The sequence below is a fragment of the Podarcis melisellensis genome (genome assembly GCF_964234715.1).
Source record: "Podarcis melisellensis genome assembly, chromosome: 6".
Classification (NCBI taxonomy): Eukaryota; Metazoa; Chordata; class Lepidosauria; order Squamata; family Lacertidae; genus Podarcis; species Podarcis melisellensis.
Genome location: NC_138538.1, coordinates 31,835,059 through 31,854,729, shown reverse-complemented (window position 1 = coordinate 31,854,729; position 19,671 = coordinate 31,835,059). Strand labels below are relative to the sequence as shown.

Genomic DNA, 19,671 nt, shown 5'->3' with positions numbered 1-19,671 from the left:
TTTGTGCAATCCTTGTGCTTCCTTTCGTCTGCATTCTTCTCATTTGCAGTCTGCACAAAATGAGAGGATTTGAAGAGGCACATCTACACCTGATGACAAAAACTCTAAACTACATGTCAGATGCTAGGCCTTCTTTAAGGCAGTGATTCAGTCGTGATTCCCTGGCAAAGTGTCCGTCTACCAGCAGTTTTATAGGTGTGGTAAGGGCATACCATGCGCGCTCTAGGAGAGTCGTGTGTCAGGCTAATTAACAACATTGTGGTTACAACAAGCTCTTACCTAAAGCAGATGGGTACACTCTGTTTCTCTGCCAGCCAAAAGTAAACCAAAGACTTCCAAGGCAAGCAGGTGCTATAAGTTATAATTATTGCGTTTTCAGTAAGAGTGAGAAAAAGAAGAGAGCTTGATTGGATTAAAAGCTCAGACAAGACTCTTGAGGCTTGTCTTTCAAATGAAAATAAAAGACAATGGAAGCAGCATGGTTTTCTGCAACATTTTGAATGCACATCCCACAGAGATGCTTATAATGCCGTCTCATATGTCCCCATTTGCAAGTATTAGAACTGAAGCATGGCAGATTCTGAAGCCCTCTTCAAAAGTCAGCTCAAGATCTTTCAGCCACCTTTTCCTGAGCATGGTGTCTCTGATCCTTAAGGCAATTTTATCTTTCACACACAAAGTCATATCACTCTAGTTATGTATATGTTTACATGTTACATCATGGCAGCATGGTGCCCAACTTTGGTAATATTATATGTGGAAGGCTGTTTTGGCATTGAGCAAAATATACATTAATAGAGAATAAGAAATGTGCAATTTCTGACTGCAGTCCCCCAAACTACAGTGAAGGTTTCCTCAGAGGGTTCCTTGACTTGTGGAAATAGAGAGTGCACCTTATATAAAGGGTGCTTTAGAAGCTCTGGTCTGTCTGTACGTGGGCTATTCTTTGTAGCCCGTTTGAGATGTTTCCATGTTTCAACAACTGTGCCACCTTTATATAATTGAGGTACCTTCTTCAAAAGGAAAAAAGTGAGGGAGGAAAATGGGCCAAAGTCCCATGTCCCAGACTAAACACATGTAACACTGGTGATCTAGGTAGAAAATGGCGACTATCAATTCCTCAGCATGTGCTTAATCCAAGCAAGGGGAGGCAGATGCAATAGAAGCCATTGTTCCAGCTGGCTGTTTTCCATTGTCACCCCATATTGCAAAATTATTCCAACACTGACTTCAAAGAAGAAGGAAAGACAGAAGAATTTGCCCAATAAATTCTGTCCTTCAACATATTGACTTCTATTACACTGCTTGCAAAGAAGCAGTGAGACATCTCAATCCATAGAACTGGTGCACCACCCTCTCCTCATGTCTTTAGGAAAAACATTTTGGAAGCAGACAGAAAGAGAGTAAAGACCTCTTTAAAAATGTTAAGCCCATGAATAGGGTAATTATCATCATCATTATTATTGCTGAACATTAAAATGCAAGGAGTGACTTCTTGGAAGTCACGGGGACAGTTGCTTTGATGTTGACAAAGGAGAAGCCTTCCCCACCAGACAAGTCGGTTGTAAGCATATATATTCTGATGACGGATGGAAGGAAGGAAAGGAATCACTTTGGAATTAGCATAGCCTGAGAGCATGTTCCCGCTTTCATAGGCCACCTTTGATCTGTTTGAAATGTGACAGCTCATTGTAAGGGCAATATTGCTTCATATAAATCATTTTTGATAGAATGTGCTTTTGCTTCTTAGAAAAAAGAAACGAAAAGAAATATCTTCCACTGAATGTTTAAAGGATAAAAGGCAACAGAAATAGACTGGGGTGTTTAACATCAACACATAATTTATTGGCATGGATCTGATTTTGTGGCAAAGCCACATTAAGTATTGTTAAGTTAATTTATGAGGCATAAGCTTTTCCTGGAGCACAAGAAAAGTGAGCCTTCTAGCTAGTTGAAAAGAAGCCATCAAGTAATTGTGAATTTTAGACTTGTAGAGTAATCCACAAACAAGAAAAGGAGCCCTCCTTGAGGAGCAGCTATAGCTGAGTGGTAGACAATCTGCTTTGCTTGCAGAAAGTCTTGGGTTCAACCCCCATCCAAATAGGGATGAGAGAGATTCTTGCCTGAAACCCTGGAGAGCCACTGGCAGTCAGTGTAAACAATCCTGAGCTGGGTATACCCAAGAGTCTCACTCCATATAAGGTAGCTTTCTACATTCCTATGTTTTTGTGTTCTATGTTCTAAAGGATATAGTAGCCAATTGCTAAATAAAATGATGAAACCTGACTGGAAACTGCTTTATGCCTTAGAAGCAGTGCCCCATGATTTCCATTGTGTAGTTTTGTGCCTTGTTTGAGGAGAAAGTATTGTTACAAACTTAGAACTTGCCCTAGGGGTGAGAAATTCCAGGGGCAGTACTCCTTGAATTTAGCTTCCTTTTGATGGAGTGATGTCTGGAGACTTTTTGTAATGTTTAGTTTATGGAGCTAGAGGACAAACTAGCAGAATGTTACCGTAGTTAGTTAGTTAGCATGTAGCAGATCCATTTCATATCCTTAGAGCAGGGTGGTCCACCTTTTCATACCAAGTGGGCCGCAAGAGTGCTTTGATACAGAACCCATGGGCCACACACTGCCTTGTTGTGCATAGGGTGGGGAGAAGCAAGGCCAAACGGGGCACTGGGCTTTGGGAAGGAGGCATGAGAGCTCTGGCAGGGTCCTAGAGCCCTCTTACCTCCTCCCCAAAGCTGGGAAAGTACTAATTAGGCTTTGGTAAGGAGGAGGGAGGACTCTAGGACCCTGTCAGAGCCCTCTTGCCTCCTTCCCAAAGCCAATTGCATCACTTATCTAGCTTTGGGAAAGCAGTGTGAGGGCTAGAGGGGGCATCAAGTGTTGTCAAGGGTCACCCCCAAAAAGCTCAAGGGCTGCATGCAGCCCTTGGACTGTGCATTGGACCACCCTGCCCTAGAAAGGCATCCTGCACCACAAGGTGTATCTCTGAACTGCAGTTTTTTCACAAGCCTATAGGTTGCATCCTCCGCTTCCAGGTTCTAGTGACCTCTCCCATTTGAAACCCTCAGGAAGGTTATCCAGCTATTTCAATTAGCTCCCATTGAGAAGACATCTATCAGTCATTCTAGGCCATTGGCAAGCCATTTGCCTGACAAAGACAAAGCACAATTGGCTGGTCAGCTTTCATAGCATTATTAGCTGAAGCTATGAAGTATAAGTGCTTCATATTTAGGAATTTTTTTTCTTGAAAAGGACATATAATATAATCTTGAAGTATATTCACAATAAAGAAGAATCTGCCCAATTAATTAAGGCTCATATTTTCAGGAACAGCAGAAATATAGCACCATTCTGGGGGAGAGGTAGGCATCTCCTATTCATTCTTCCCTGAACAATATGCCTGGAATACTCTTTTAAAATAAACTGTGTCCACCACAAAAAATGGCCATGAGTGGGGGATGCTATGACAGATTCAATTTTCCAATTTAACTGAATGTATAAACAGGTTCAGAGTAATGAGACATCAGAGCAAAAGAATATCTAGTGAACCAGGACTCTATGTGTCTCCATTAGCCTATTGTAAAAGACTGTTCGCCGAAGTCTATTATAGATATAAGTATGCAGACTTTCCTAGTGAAATCAGCATATGGGAATTGTTGTCAGTCTCCCTGCTATACTGACACATCTACTGTATTTAACATATGGGACCTATCAACCCAACTGCACAGACATATCTACTGTATAGAACATCTGGGACCAATCACCCATCTTCCCTGTTCTTTGGCTTTTCACTAAGGGAAATGTAACAAGTCATGTACTTAAGTGAGAGGGTTCAGGGTCATGAATCTTCCTAATCAAGGTCAATAAAAAGCACATTGGGGACTTTATAATATTGTTTGTATACTTCTGTATAGGCATGCAGGTTCTGTTGTTATTGGTTTTTTTACTCAAGATCCTATTGCATTTTAAGCCACACATAAGATGGTAGAAGAGCCCGAAAGAGATTTTTTTCTGTACCGTACTACATAGGTTTTTTCAGGGGGGAGGGTAAATGCAAAAACTTATATGAGAAACTTGCATTGTCTTGTAGTTCTGTAGTCTAGCCACAAGACAGATGAGAAACGCCATGAAAATTAATCTTCACTATGGTTCAAGACTTAAAAACCAGACACACAATATATTTAATTCAATAATGGTGAAATGGAGTAAACCTATGGCATGGCTAGAATTTCCACTTTTCTTCCTGTCAGTATTTATGTGATTTTAATAGTTGCATGGCAGGCAAAGCATATGATTGATAAACCCTTTCCTGACATGGTTGATGTGGAAAAGTGAGTGATCTGCCAGGAAAAAAAGGGTTTGCAATCCTACCTATAGATATGAGTGCTAAGATTTGGGGGGGTGGGGTGGACTGGGAAAGAATTTTTTCACATGTCCAGGTTATACGGTTGGTCATATGGCACCTTCTGAGAACAAATGAAGGCCCCAACAGATGCAAGCGATTTTATCTGCAACCCTCCGTATGTTGTCAGACAGATAGTTCATGTAATGGTTGTTAGGGGTTACTTGTGCGTAACCTTACTTCAGTTCAGTTAGCTTGCTTGCCCCAACCATGCCCAGGGTCGGAGCTCGCCCTCCGTGACCTGTTAGTCACTTGCAGAATCCAAGAGTGGGCGTCTCTTGAACCTCTTCCAGCATAAAAGCTGTTTGACCCCGAGTCTCCTCCTATGTTCTCTGCGCGGAACGCGTCTGCGCAAGTAAGGGGAAGGCAGGGGCGTCCCAGCGCTCTCTCCACTATCATCGGGGGAAGGGTCTTGGAGCCCTGTCACCAATTCCTCCATCTCCCTCTCTTCTCTATGGGTGTTACGTTGAAATCCTTCCCCCCTGCTCGTCCCCTCTCCGGCATCGCTGGGTGGCCCTGCCTCCGTCTCTCGTTCTGATGGCAGTTCCCTGACAGTTCAGTTGGTAGAGCATGAGACTCTTTATCTCAGGGCCGTGGGTTGGAGCCCTGCATTGGGCAAAACATTCCTACATTGCAACAAATCTACAATTCTATTACAGTGGTACCTCTAGTTACGAACTAAATTCATTCCGGAGGTCTGTTCTTAACCTGAAACTGTTCTTAACTAGAGGCGTGCTTTCGCAAATGGGGCCTCTTGCTGCTGCTGCTGCACCGCCGGCACACGATTTCCGTTCTCATCCTGGGGCAAAGTTCTCAACTCGAGGTAACTCTTCCAGGTTAGCAGAGTTTATAACCTGAAGCATTTGTAACCTGAGGCATTTGTAACTCGAGGTACCACTGTATTCTAAGGCTCTTTATTTCCCCAACAGGATAGCTCAGTTGGTTAGAGTGTGGTGCTGATAATCCCATGGTTTCAGGCTTGATCCCCAAATGGGACACCTGGTTTTCCTGCCTTCACTGTCACTAGGTAGGCTCAATGATGAGCCCTCACATGTAAGATGTGATGTGTGAGAGTGCATGTGCAAAATCGTGGTACCTTTATTCTGTGAACCTGCGGGTATAGGGTGGTATATAAATTCATTAAATAAAAGAATACCTTGGGACACATTCTTATACTAAAGATCCACCAGATGATGGGGTTAAAATATTAGTGGGGAAAGTCTGTGGAGGATTGGTTTGGCCCTTCACTGGGTGCTACGGTTTAGCATTACACTTGAACAATCTCAGAGCCTCGTCTGAGTTCCTCCATATGACATGAACATCCCACTGTAGGATTGATGCTTGTGATGGAAACTGCAGCATGATCTGAGAAGCACAGCAGAATAAAAAATGTCAACGTCTATGTGGAAATGGAGCAAGTTGGCACTGGCCTACCCTGTCTCCTAATCTGCCCAATTATCCCAGGTATAAACCATAATAGAAAGTGCTTAAGAAGCCATAATCACACAGTGCAGAAAGAGGAGAGCCATGTGGTTGCTTTTTTGTTTTGCTTAATTGATATAATTAGCAGCTTCTTGGTGCCAAGGGAGCTGAGTTTTATATTCGCTCCATCTCTTCCTCAAGAAGAACTACATTTGGGAGCAATAGTAGTTAGTGAGCTTGAACTCTGCTACATGTTTTTTATGGCAATCCAACTTTATTTCAGAAAACAAGCAAGCCAGGATACCAAACTACTTCTGGAAGCCAGTTTTCAGTTTATTTATGTCTGTCGGTGTTATTGTTTTCACTCCCACTTTCCCTTTGTGGTGAAGGTTCCAGGGCAGCCTTGCAGGATCAGTTTTTCTTTTGAATAACAGAGCAATAGAGAATTCTGGTGCATTTTGCAATAACTATTTATTTACAAATGCGCAGATCGGGCAGGCAGCAAGCCAGTAGGACCATGTAGGTGGTGCAGGTTCCAAAATGGCATCAGTTCCTAAGCAACAGCATCATCTCTAAACAGAAAGCCTGTCTCTTCAGCCAACCCCTGAAATTTAGAACTTCTTTTCTCTTCTTCCTTTAGTCCAATACAAATTGCTTCTTTTCCAGGTCTCTGGCTGACCCGGTTGCACAACCCCTTCCTACATCCAAATATCTGAAGCAATCTGCTTCCCTGGTTCTCCATTCATTGTCAGTGTCCAAGTCACAAACCAAAATAGAAATTTTGAAGAATAAAAGGGCAGCATGACCTGTATTATTACTGGATTCAGGGGCACTCATCTATCTCAGAAAAACCCTGCCGTTAAATAATAAACTGGCTTTTATAACCATACACTCTGCAGTTTTTGAGTCAGTTTTTGCAGCTTTCTCTGAAAACATAAGGTAGATATTAGGGGCTTCATCAAGGTTATCTTATAAAACCATATGTAGACCCTTCATTTGTTGAGTACTGGAAATTGCATAATTCTTTGGATTTACAAGATGTAGTTAACATGACTCCATTGTACTTGGTGATTTTCCAAGTACTCAGACCTCCAAATGATACAAGTGAAGGAAGGGAAACACTGGGTTATCACCCTCTGCTAAACCTAGCCATTGTCATGGGCAGACTACTAGTTTGAGTAGACTCACAAGACTTTCAACAGGTGTTTCCCCAAGAAACAGATCCCCCCCACAAATAATTCCAAAACTGAGATGCATGCAAGGCACGAGAAAGCAAAACCTATGGTGTAGAGCCAGTATGGTGTAGTAGTTAAGACAGTAGTCTCGTAATCTGGGGAACCGGGTTCGTGTCTCCGCTCCTCCACATGCAGCTGCTGGATGACCTTGGGCCAGTCACACTTCTCTGAAGTCTCTCAGCCCCACTCACCTCACAGAGTGTTTGTTGTGGGGGAGGAAGGGAAAGGAGAATGTTAGCCGCTTTGAGACTCTTTAAAGGGAGTGAAAGGCGGGGTATCAAATCCAAACTCTTCTACTTTATAACAAATTGGCATGCTGAGGATATGGTATTATTCCATTGGCATTCTGTAAAGTTTATTTTCTTTACTAAGAGTTTTATTCAATTCCTTTTGTGCTGGAGCTATTAGTCCCATTGCAAGTTGTTACTGAACACCTATCTCTATGGAACAGCTTTCCAAAGCAACTTGTTTCACCTTGTCTTCACTACACTTTAATGGAAGCAGGGGTGGGGCAGACCTCATTTCCAACCCAAACACATATAGGAAAATAGTAGGTCACAAAGTAGTAAAACCAGCGTCTACAAGCAATGTTTTGGAGAGCCCATTCTTCCCCTAGCTGCAGTTGCGGCTTGAGCCAGAAAACTAAGATTCTCTATAGACTGATTGAAGTGGCCAAAAGATACTACAATAGAACACAAGACACATTCCCCCTAAGCGCCAAGAAAATGTTTAATTTTCACTTGCATTAGTATTTCACTTAAGAGGTTTTACAGATTGTTTCTAGGACAACTGAAACATTCATGTTAGATGAAACAGTATCTACATTTCAGGATTTACCATACAAACAAAAGATTAAGAAATTCAGCTTGTATTAGGTGGATGAAGGATTTCCCCTTCTCCATTTGCTGACTCATTCAGATGACACAGTAGCAGAAACAGGTACCAAACCCAGCTCTTTAACTGGGCTTAAATCCTTCTTTTTGAGCTCTTCAGCTTTTATGGAACTAAAGAATTCTGATTTAAAAAACCCCAACTACTTCTCATCGGTGTCACATTTGGCTTACACTACTGCAGTTGCTATACCAAACCTGCAATTTTTATTTTGTTGTATATTATAAACAAACAAACAAACAAAAAGAACCAAACCACAACCTGCCATTCCACAGGAAATGATGTTCAGATATTTTATTGTTTATTACTTGGTTTAGGGAAGAGGAGTCTGAAGACATTATGGCAGTTCAAGCTAGCCTTGAATCTGTTGTATAAAGGGTAGGGCTTGGAGAGAATTTCAGTTCATTTTACATTTAAAGGTAATTACATTCAAAAACAATACATGAACCAAAACATAACCCCATTCTTCAAAATTTACACAAAATTTTGCACTGCAGCTCTCCAGCCAGTAATGTGTACAAAATGCATATATTAGGATAAAGTTTGCATAAAAAATGCATTTGTTAGTGAATATAGCATGCAAACAGAAAATGGCATTGCAAAAATGTGTTTATTAGGCAATCTTGCATACAGAAGTGTGTGTATTAGGATATATTTGCACTATGATGCTGATGAAATTTCTTGGGGACATTTTTAATAAAAAAACCAACAACACAAATTGACGTGGAAATGCGGAGAAGTAAATTTAAGATTGGAAACATGGGAAACTGAGAGAAACCAAAATTGACAGATTCATCAATTCATCCCTAGTAGAGGGGAAAGGTTATTTATTTTAATAACAGTATATTTTGAGGAATGACAATGTACATCGATAGGAACAGCAGAAGAATTCAGAAGAGCATAACTGTGCTTCCTATAAATTGACTGCACAGCACCAGTATACTGTAATTCTGAACAAATCCCCAGACACCTTGCAAACAAAGAAGATCAGCTAGTCAGATGTTTGAATACTGTAATAAGGAGAGATGAATTATGCATGTTTTCACCTGAAGTGGCTAATGTCACTTCTGCCAAGGTGCTTTTTCTTTGATTTGATTTGAGTTTGGAGGACTGATGCAGAATTGCCCTAGAATATCTGTGTTACATAAACTGGAGCCACTGTGTGGGATCGCGGCAGCTGTACGATGTGATTTTGTTGAGATCCACCACCTACACAGGAGACCAAACAGTATTATCAAAGGAATTTTCATGCTATATCATTCCAGAGGTATAAAACCTCACACCCTCTCTTTCCATTTTCTATCAGGTCAAATCAGCTGGAAGCACGGATATTCCATCAAAGGAAGCAAGAATGTGTAGATTTGCATATGTCAGTCGTGCCTTCTGAGCCTCTATGCAGGCCACTGGTGCCGCAGTAACTTGCTCAGGTCTTTGACCATTTAATGATTACCAACAGGACACTTTCTGCACTGTGCTATGTGCACACATGCTGTGTTTGATTGACTTGTCTGTTTATTTCCTTTAGGCGTCTGGATGCCAATTTGATCTCTGTGGTACCTGAGAAGAGCTTTGAGAGGCTGCCCTCCTTACGCCACCTTTGGCTGGATGATAATGCTCTGACAGAGATCCCTGTCAAAGCACTCAACAACCTGCCGGCTCTACAGGCCATGACACTGGCCCTCAATCAAATCTGGCACATTCCTAACTACGCTTTCCAGAACCTCACCAGCCTTGTGGTACTGTACGTGCCCCCTTTTACTTTCCGCTTATTCTTTCGTTCTTTCTTTCAGAAGTCCATTTCTCATAACACAATGTACTGTTTAGAGAAGCAGGAGATAGTTGGTTGATCAGTGTTTCAGTCTGGGCCGTGTCTCATGAAGGAAATCTCCTTAGTCTACATAGCAAGTTCATAAAGGCATGGTTTTAGAAGTATTTAAGCAGTTTTCAGTGTAAAGCTGTTTTCACAAGATATAGTACAAAACAAATTAAAGGAATAATTTTACTTCTGGTAACTGCCCATTTCCATATGGGACACATTTATTTCACAAGCAAGTTTCCCCCACCCCACAGAATACCATACCATGATTATAACAATGAACTCTAATAACCACAAAAATGAGCACACCAGCGAAAACATCAGATAAAATGAAACATACAGTTTTAGCACCAATGCATGTGAGTAGGACCACAATATATTTTTAGGAAATCACACCTGTAGGTTATTTAGGGCTTGCTTTAACCAATAGCTTATAGGTTTGCCCATCTTCTCAGATGGAAAGTTATGCGTGTAAATTTGTTAACTGTATATTGTTTGGTGTTGATTAGGAAATTTTGCTTGTGATTACCAGCTGTCTTAGAATTATTACCATACTTATGAGATATAGGATTGAAACAGCTACTCCTGCTCTGGAAATACACATGCTTTGTGGCTAGGTTATAAAAACATCATCAGGAAACTAATACTAAGCTAAACTGTAGCAAGTGTTTAATGGTAAGACTACTACATGCCTTATGAAAAACAAATGAGGAAAAGAGGATTTCCTAAATTCTTTATGCATTGACTTCAACTGCCTGAACAAAATACAGCAGATTGTTTGAGAGTGATGATTAGAAAAATTAAAATATGCAGTTTATTTTCCAAAAGCTCCGGAGAGGCTTATTGCGTAGGACTTTTTAAGCTGCTTAGAGAAAACAAAAATGATTCAGGCTACTTCTATTAGTGCAGGAAGAAGAGAAAAATAATAATGAAGTGTTAAATCATGTACCTCGTGAATGATATTCACCTGTACTGACAACACTACAAATGTGGGGCACATGCTTCCCAGGGGCCCATAGAAATATCTAAATGTTACCATTACTTGGGGGAACTCTGTGAGCTAGTAGAGTTTTGGCCTTGGTTTGGCTACACTTGGAGATACCGTATTTTTTGCTCTATAAGACTCACTCCCCCCCCAAAAAAAGTAAGGGGAAATGTGTGTGCGTCTTATGGAGCGAATGCAGGCTGCGCAGCTGTCCCAGAAGCCAGAACAGCAAGAGGGATCGCTGCTTTTACTGTACTGAGATCCCTCTTGCTGTTCTGGCTTCTGAGATTCAGAATATTTTTTTTCTTTTTTTCCTCCTCCAAAAACTAGGTGCGTCTTGTGGTCTGGTGCGTCTTATAGAGAGAAAAATACGGTAAATTCCCACCCAGCCACGAAGTTCATTAGGTGCAGTGCTTAATCCACCTCAACTAGCATTGTGAGGATAAAATGATAAAACTTAAGAGATAAAAAAAATACCCAAAATTTTAAAAAGAATACTACAAGACAGGAGTAAGTGATGGCCACCAACCTGGATGGCTTTAAAAGAGTATTTGACAAATTCACAGAGGACAAGCCTATCAACAGCTGCTAGTTGTGATGACTATGTCCTACCTCCACCTTCAGAGGCATCACACCTTTGAATACCAGTTTCTGGGAATCACAGGTAGACAGAGTCCATGTGTGTGCTCATGTCCAGCTTGCAGGCTTCCCACAGGTATTTCACCAGCTATTATGAGAGCACATTCCTGGACTAGATGGGCTGGTGTGCGGATCCAGCAGGTTCATGTTATGTTCTCTTCCCCCAACCCTTACTATTATATATATTTTTAAACTGCAGGCATGACTACTTACCATGCATTAAAAGTAGCATCTGATTTGGCCCTTTTGGTGTGTGTGTGTGTGTGTGTGTGTAAGTGTGTAAGAGATTTGGTTAAGAAACAGGCATGTGGAGGCAGAAGAAGGGCTTGTCACTGCCATAAACTTTCTAATCTGGGAGCTAATGAAATAGCCACCTTTGGGAGGGGGCCAAAGAACAGCTGTGGAGGGGTACTGGGGAAGATGTCATTTACAGCCTGATTAATACTTCTGGATACCCCTGATCAGCAGTTTCATAGCTAAGGACATGACCTTCCCAGGTGCAGCAATGCTCTCTCCTGCTGCGCACACCTTGGGCCTGTGGGAGCGAAAGGGCTGATCATCTGCTGATGGCGGAAAGAGCCAACATGAAAATATACAAGCTTCAATCTGGAACAAGTTAGGGGCATCAGCCTCTGCTAATAAATTATATCCCCACTAAGGAATTCTGTACACCAGTTCCCATCCGTTTCTCACATAGGTTTGTAATGGGGGATGCGGGATACTTTCTGCACAAGGAAACGTCCTGTAATGTATAGATCTGCATTCTGTTAACATAACCGCAGAAATCATCCTTTCTCCTTCTATCATGTCTGGAAGTTATGGCTTTATGTACAGTGAGATTTTACACATCACTGCTGCAAGGGAGAAAACGTGCTTAATAACCTCAGTGTTTAGGAGACTCAACAAGGGAAACTGAAACACCTACAATCTAGCCCAAGATGGAAAAGACAAAGCATCATTTCATCTTTCTGAGGATTCCTAGTATTCCTAACATTAGGGAAGGAAAACATATGAGCACAATCCAGAGAAGTGCTTTATTTTGTTTTTGAACTTTGCAAAAAAAAATTAACTTTTTGCAGCCAAAGTTAAAGCATTTATTTAGTTTTTTTAAGGAAAGCGAGGCACTGGTGGGCTTCAAGGACATCTGAAATTCTGAGCAGATTGATATAAGAGAAAAGGGAATTCAGAGCAGACTGATAACAAGTCACAACTGTTATGGGGGGGTTGTACCCCCCTGTTTATTTCCATCACTGGAGCAGATAGACATCAAAACAAAATTCCTCCTATTTTCAACACAAATTTGACACCCAGAAGCTAAAAGAAGAAATTTGTGCTCTTTCTGTCTGTGAGGTTGACTAAATCCCTATCTGGAAAAAAAAGATTCTGTCAGCAGGAAAAAATATAGAAAAATGAGATTTTAAAAGAAAAGGGAAAAATACTGATTGTTTCCAATCTATTCTGAGAAGAGATCTTTAAGTGGGTCAAGTGGGATTATAATGGGAAAAGACACGGATTCTGTACTCAGCACAAGTGAACATAGAAATCAGATTCTGCAGGATAATTTTGGGGAGGCACCTGATGTTTGTTATGGGTGCTGGAAATTGCTGTTTAGAGGGGGCTAAACTTCAGTTCAAAAGCACGTCAAAGTGCCAGTAGATAAATAGGTACTGCTCCGGCGGGTTAGTCATGCTGGCCACATGACCCGGAAGTTGTCTGCGGACAGACTCCGGCTCCCTTGGCCAATAAAGCGAGATGAGCACCGCAACACCAGAGTCGGTCACGACTGGACCTAATGGTCAGGGGTCCCTTTCCCTTTACCTTTAAACTTCAGTTCCCATGGTTCGTTGGGAGAAGCCATAACTGTGGAAGTGTAGCTGTGACCTAAATGAGTGGATTTCCCTACATGGGAGTCACAGCCGATAAAGGATTGGACCTCTGCTTCATATTTAAAAAGGGAAAGCAGCAGTATACACCAGCATTTTTTGGAAATTATGTATTTGTACACAGCATGTAGCATTAGTTGTCATTCTTGCATACACTGGCTATATCCCTATTCCAAGTTTTCCCCTGTGATGCTTAGGAACACAATGCAGTAATCATCACATTATGTGTGTTTCTTCCTACATGCCATTAGCTGGCATTAATGTTCTGAATTGCTTTGCAGAAAATAAAATAAAGTGTTTGATCTGGATTTTTATTTTAAACAAAGGAATTCAAGACAGTGCTATTCTGAAAGTTGCTTCCTTTTTGGAATGATCCCAACTCTCCTTCTTTTCCTGGATTCTGATATGTTATACATATTGTAAAATAGCTTCATTCTGTTTGTCATTGATTCATCAGAGGAAATATGGTCATTGATTTCTCTAGAAACCTGAATGAAATGAAGAATTATAGAACTGTGTCTTCATTTTGTCAAAGCACCACTTCTGCAATTGTCAAACCATCTGTGACTTACGAGGAGAAATGGCTCTGTGTGAGCAGGGAACAGTTTGGCAGGCACTGGAGCAACTGTGATTCCACTTGCTAAAGTAATTTATTTAACATGGATGAGAGGATGGAAGAATGGAAGAGGAGTTCCTCTCCTCAAATATTTACCATCCCAACTTGGACTGTGAGTCAAACTCCCTTTTGTTTATGTTCCTACGGAACTGATGGCAAAGATTGGGTTCCATTTTCCATGAGAGCTCCAGCAATTCAGATGCTCATAGGATTATAAAACTGTTCTGTGGGGACTGGAATGTTCATGGTTTGCTCCGTTTCAAAACAGAACAAAACATTCCAGGCCAAACTTGAGCCAGAACAGCTTGACCTTTGTATCTTTCTGGTTCTCCTATAAAGTCATGACTCTATTTATGTGATGGTACAACTGGCATTCACCATCTAAGTTTTCCAGTTTGTAAACTTAGCTGTTTCCCTGGTTATACTATGCTTGTGCATCATCATCCCCCTCACTCCAAGTAGTATTTTATCTAAAATTAAGTATGATGTAATTATACGATGTAATTGTATGATATATCTAAAATTAAGTATGATGTCTGAGCACTTTCTTTTTTGCCTTGCCACCTTCATAGAATCATAGAATCAGAGAGTTGGAAGAGACCACAAGGGCCATCGAGTCCAACCCCCTGCCAAGCAGGAAACACCATCAGAGCACTCCTGACATATGGTTGTCAAGCCTCTGCTTAAAGACCTCCAAAGAAGGAGACTCCACCACACTCCTTGGCAGCAAATTCCACTGCTGAACAGCTCTTACTGTCAGGAAGTTCTTCCTAATGTTTAGGTGGAATCTTCTTTCTTGTAGTTTGGATCCATTGCTCCGTGTCCGCTTCCCTGGAGCAGCAGAAAACAACCTTTCTCCCTCCTCTATGTGACATCCTTTTATATATTTGAACATGGCTATCATATCACCCCTTAACCTCCTCTTCTCCAGGCTAAACATGCCCAGCTCCCTTAGCCGTTCCTCATAAGGCATCGTTTCCAGGCCTTTGACCATTTTGGTTGCCCTCCTCTGGACACGTTCCAGTTTGTCAGTGTCCTTCTTGAACTGTGGTGCCCAGAACTGGACACAGTACTCCAGGTGAGGTCTGACCAGAGCAGAATACAGTGGCACTATTACTTCCCTTGATCTAGATGCTATACTCCTATTGATGCAGCCCAGAATTGCATTGGCTTTTTAAGCTGCCGCGTCACACTGTTGGCTCATGTCAAGTTTGTGGTCAACCAAGACTCCTAGATCCTTTTCACATGTACTGCTCTCAAGCCAGGTGTCACCCATCTTGTATTTGTGCCTCTCATTTTTTTTGCCCAAGTGCAATACTTTACATTTCTCCCTGTTAAAATTGTTTGTTTTGGCCCAGTTCTCTAATCTGTCAAGGTCGTTTTGAAGTGTGATCCTGTGAACCTTCTCTGCCTTTTGCTCCCAATTCAGTGGTAAAGAGCAAGTTTTTGTGGGGAAAGCCCTAGGGAGGAGGGGAGCTTTCAGACATGGCACTTTAAAGTGTCAATCTGTGTTTAGAAACGCAGCACAAAAGGAAGTCTGGATGAGCCCTAAGTTCTATTAAGGTCACTAGGACTTACTCCCAGGTAAGTCCCATTGATTTCAAGAAGATCAAACCTATCCATTCTGAAGGAATGGACAGGAAGGACAGATTGTGAAGCTGAGGCTCGAATACTTTGGCCACCCAATGAGAAGAGAAGACTCCCTGGAAAAGACCCTGATTTTGGAAAAGATTGAGGGCACAAGGAGAAGGGGATGACACAGGGCGAGATGGTTGGACAGTGTTCTCGAAGCTACCAGCATGAGTTTGACCAAACTGCGGGAAGCTGCGGAAGACAGGAGTGCCTGGCATGCTCTGGTCCATGGGGTCACGAAGAGTTGGACACAACTAAACAACTACCGTATTTTTCGCTCCATAAGATGCACTTTTCCCCTCTTAAAATCTAAGGGGAAATTTCTGTGTGTCTTATGGAGCGAATGTGTGTCCCTGGGGCTGGGGAGGGGGAACCCGGGCTTCCCTCGCCAGCCCCGACAAGCTCTGGGAGCAGCAGGAAGGCTGCACGCAGCCTTTCCGCTGCTCCCCGACCTGCTGTTTGGGGCTGGCGGTGGCTTTCCCGGGGTTGGCGGTGAGGGAAGCTCAGCTTTCCCCACTGCCAACACCACAAGCTGTGGGGAGCAGCAGAAAGGCTGCGCGCAGCCTTCACACAGCCTTTCCGCTGCTCCCTGGGGCTAGCGGTGAGGGAAGCTCGGCTTTCCCCACCGCCAGCCCCACAAGCGAAAGGAACCCGAGCCTATGTAGAGAGCGAGAGGGGTCGGTGCGCACCGACCCCTCTCGCTCTCCAGATAGCCGCCTGAAGCCTCCAGAGCGCAGCGGGAGCTCCCGCTGCACTCCAGAGGCTTCGGGTTCCTTTTGCTGAAGGGTAGGTGCCCCTTCAGCTAAGGCACAGCGCCTCTTCAGCTAAGCGGGAGGAGAAATGGAAGGGGCTCCGTTTCTTCTGCTGCTTCACTGAAGGGGTGCTGCACAGAGAGGGGGAGATTTTTTTTCTTGTTCTCCCCCTCTAAAACAAGGTGCATCCTATGGTCGGATGCGTCCTACAGAGCAAAAAATACGGTAATCAACAACAAAGTGTTTATAGGACTACAACCTTATTCCCACTTTCTCCTTTGTTGGGATGAAGGACACTTCCAGACAACCTGTTTGTTGAACATTAAATCTGATTAGTTTGTGGGGAGGCAAGACAATGGGCTCACTCATGCCATCATGTAAAATGGCTAAAAACCCACATTTTCCTTATTCACGTTGCCCCATCGTTGTCCAAACCTGAACACCTTGCACTTTCTTCATACTTGGAGCAGATTTTTCTCCTGACCAGGTCCCTTTATTATTGGTTCGTTTTTTCCTGTTTACTTGCCTCTGGCCTGCCCCTGCCCCTACTTTTCCTCCTTCCCTGATGAAGTGAGCTTGGGCGAGTAAGATTTCATGTGTGTTTGGTCCTTGCTCAGTACCTGAGCGTGGAGTTCAGAGTGAATGTGTTCCCCAGATGGAAACCTATTCTACTCAAGTGTTATGTCTGCTAGATGCATTTTTGCCTTTATTTAACTTAGAACCATTCCTATTGCTAATTAATCAAAGGTACGAAAGGTGAATCAAAGCTTTCCAATTGCTTGTGTGCAAGTTTTTGGTACTGTTTCAAATATGGCAATATGTCATGTGTTACTAGTTATAATATATTTGAACTGTGGATTGCCAAGCCTGGGATCCAGAGTTCAGAGAAACTTAAACTGCAGGTATCATCTTTGTGTAAAGGTCCAAGGTGATGTCAGGGCAGCCTGATCCAGAAATGCGCCATAAAATTTGATAGAGGAAACCATCTGGATATGGGGGTTGTTTTTTTGCTTTCCTACAGTCAGGGAGGAATAACTGTTTTATGCTCTAATCTCCTGATTTGAATGAAATCGATCTTCTCCGTTGAAAGTTAGACTGGATCCAAGTTTTCTCTCAAGCATCTGTTTTTCCCTGTTTCCCCCTTGCTTTAGAAAGGCAAGCAGTATTCTTTTTCTGCAAAAGAGCAAACACACTAAGTGCTCATCAGAAACATCCAGGGATGTCATAGGCTTCCATTTATCCACCGCATGTTTACTCTGTTCCTTGTAAATTCAAGCTGCTTTTACCATGGAACTTTGTGCTCTCTGCCAAACCTCCAGTACCGGAGACCAGTTGGAATGGGATTTCTTTTTTCACTGACACCAGACCAAACACAAATAATTAAGGTGCCTTTGATTTCACCTGCTGCTGGATGGAATCTCCCTGGGGGCTGCATTACATCACATCACAGCCCAAAACATTGCTTCCTGTTACAGACCAGGATAATATTTCTCTGTTCCATCATAAAGAATATAATAGCCATGAGCTTATCTAAAATATTCCTTAGTGAGTTGGCCACCTCTTTTTGCTCTGTAATGACATCCATTGCCAGCCAAAATTCCAGCGTACCAGAAATGATCTCATGGCTGTCCTGGACCCTTAAAAGTGACAAATTTTTCTCTCCATGTTTCCTTTGTGGGTTAGGTTTTAATGAGTAGGAGAGGATTTTGAGGAAGCCCATCTACGAAGTAAGCTGGCTTTCCCCTTCTTACTCCGCTTAACAAAAAACCAGACAACAAAGTTTAAAATTATAATTAATCTATAATATTGCATTGGTTCAAAGCAATGGCAGAAGTAAAAACTATGCCAGCAAAATACTTATATTTAGGCATGTGCCAAAAGCTGGAGCAAGCAGAGGCATTTCTGCAGCCAACGGTGGTCAAAGAGAGAGGGATAGGAAGTCCTATATGCTCCTTCCTCTCCAGGAGAAGAGGGAAAATTACATCACACAGAGTCCTCTTTACCAATTGTATTTATACAATCCAAGTATCTGCCTATCAGCAAAGAAGGGGTATTAGCCCCTTCTCATGCTAACTACTAGCAAGTATATGCATTTGTTAGGTTTGTCTGCTAATCTCCCACATCCTCTCCTTGAGGGGGGTCCAACATTCCTCAGGTATTTTCCAAAGCCCTGGGATTGCCATTGACCACCTGATCTCTGTGGTTCACCTTAAGCCTGCTATCTCTGCGCAGTGGGGATGTAGAGGTGCCATATTTCAAAATGTGAAAATCTGGACAGAAAAGTGATTGAGCCTTTGTGGGGGGTGGGGAGGCATGCAAAGGAGATGGGAGTGAGACCTCCAAGCTTGATTATGTCCCAAGTGACATCATCAGAAGCATGACGGCAACATTCTCTGAGTAGGGTATGGGGAGAGCTTGAAAATTAGCCAGTTTGGACCCCATCCAAATTCAGTACAAATTATCTAATTTTATGAGCACACAATCTGAAACCAGATAGGGGAGTCTCCCCCATCAGTAGTCATGATGACTGGGGCCTATTGCATACAGATAACAACTGAGTGTGCTCCCTTCCAATGATCCCTATTAATTTTGAATATATTCAGTTGTCTGCCATATTCATGAGTGCTTTGGGAACTCGTGAACACTTGTCTAGGGTCACCTTGCCCTTGGCAGCATTTAGCTTTCAGTGCTTCTCTAGGCAACAAAATGGGCGGGGGGGGGGGAATCTGTTTGCTGATGTTGGGAATCTAAGGATATCCTTTCTCTCTGCAGACACCTGCATAATAACCACATCTGCAGCCTCGGAACCCACAGCTTTGAAGGACTCCGCAGCTTGGAAACTCTGTAAGTTGTTTCCTTTTCCTTTGTACCTAGCACTAAATCATCCATCTTGAAAGAGTGGGACAGTCACGCTCTGTGTATTCTTTCCATCTCTCTGCAGGAGGATCTAGAAAGGCTTGATCTCTTCAGCTATTCCATCCTAGAGCCAGGGGCATAGCTAGCTGCTCCGACACCTGGAGTGGCGGGGGCCAGGAAACCCACCCACAGGGGCAGGATGAGCTGTGCATGAGGGCACCATGGCGATCCATGCATGGGAGCGCCGTGGCGATCTGCGCCGTGGCGCGGCGCAGCAATCCACCTAGGGGAGCGGTGTGGCAAGCTGCCCACGGAGTCTGCCTGGCGAACGCAAGCCCCATGCTGCTGTTTCGGGCAGTGTAGGGCCCCGAACCACCGCGTCACTCCCAGGAGAGACGCATGGCTCGGGCGCACTGCAGGCTAGGCCCTGCGGTAAGTGCTGGCCCGCGGTGTGCCATTTTGTCACCCCCTCAAGGATGACACCCGGGGCAGACCACATCACCCTCACCTGCTTCCTATGCCCCTGCCTCG

General features: G+C 43.0%; 1 protein-coding gene across 1 annotated transcript in view; it reads left to right on the top strand.

Annotated features, from left to right (window-relative positions):
* The window catches only part of LGR6 (leucine rich repeat containing G protein-coupled receptor 6), a 141,600-nt gene that overhangs the window by 78,316 nt on the left and 43,613 nt on the right, over positions 1-19,671 (top strand). Inside the window, exons 5-6 of the mRNA XM_081914400.1 lie at positions 9,487-9,702; positions 19,057-19,128. Of these exons, the coding sequence (XP_081770526.1) occupies positions 9,487-9,702; positions 19,057-19,128 (288 nt within the window). The remainder of the gene's footprint in view (positions 1-9,486; positions 9,703-19,056; positions 19,129-19,671) is intronic.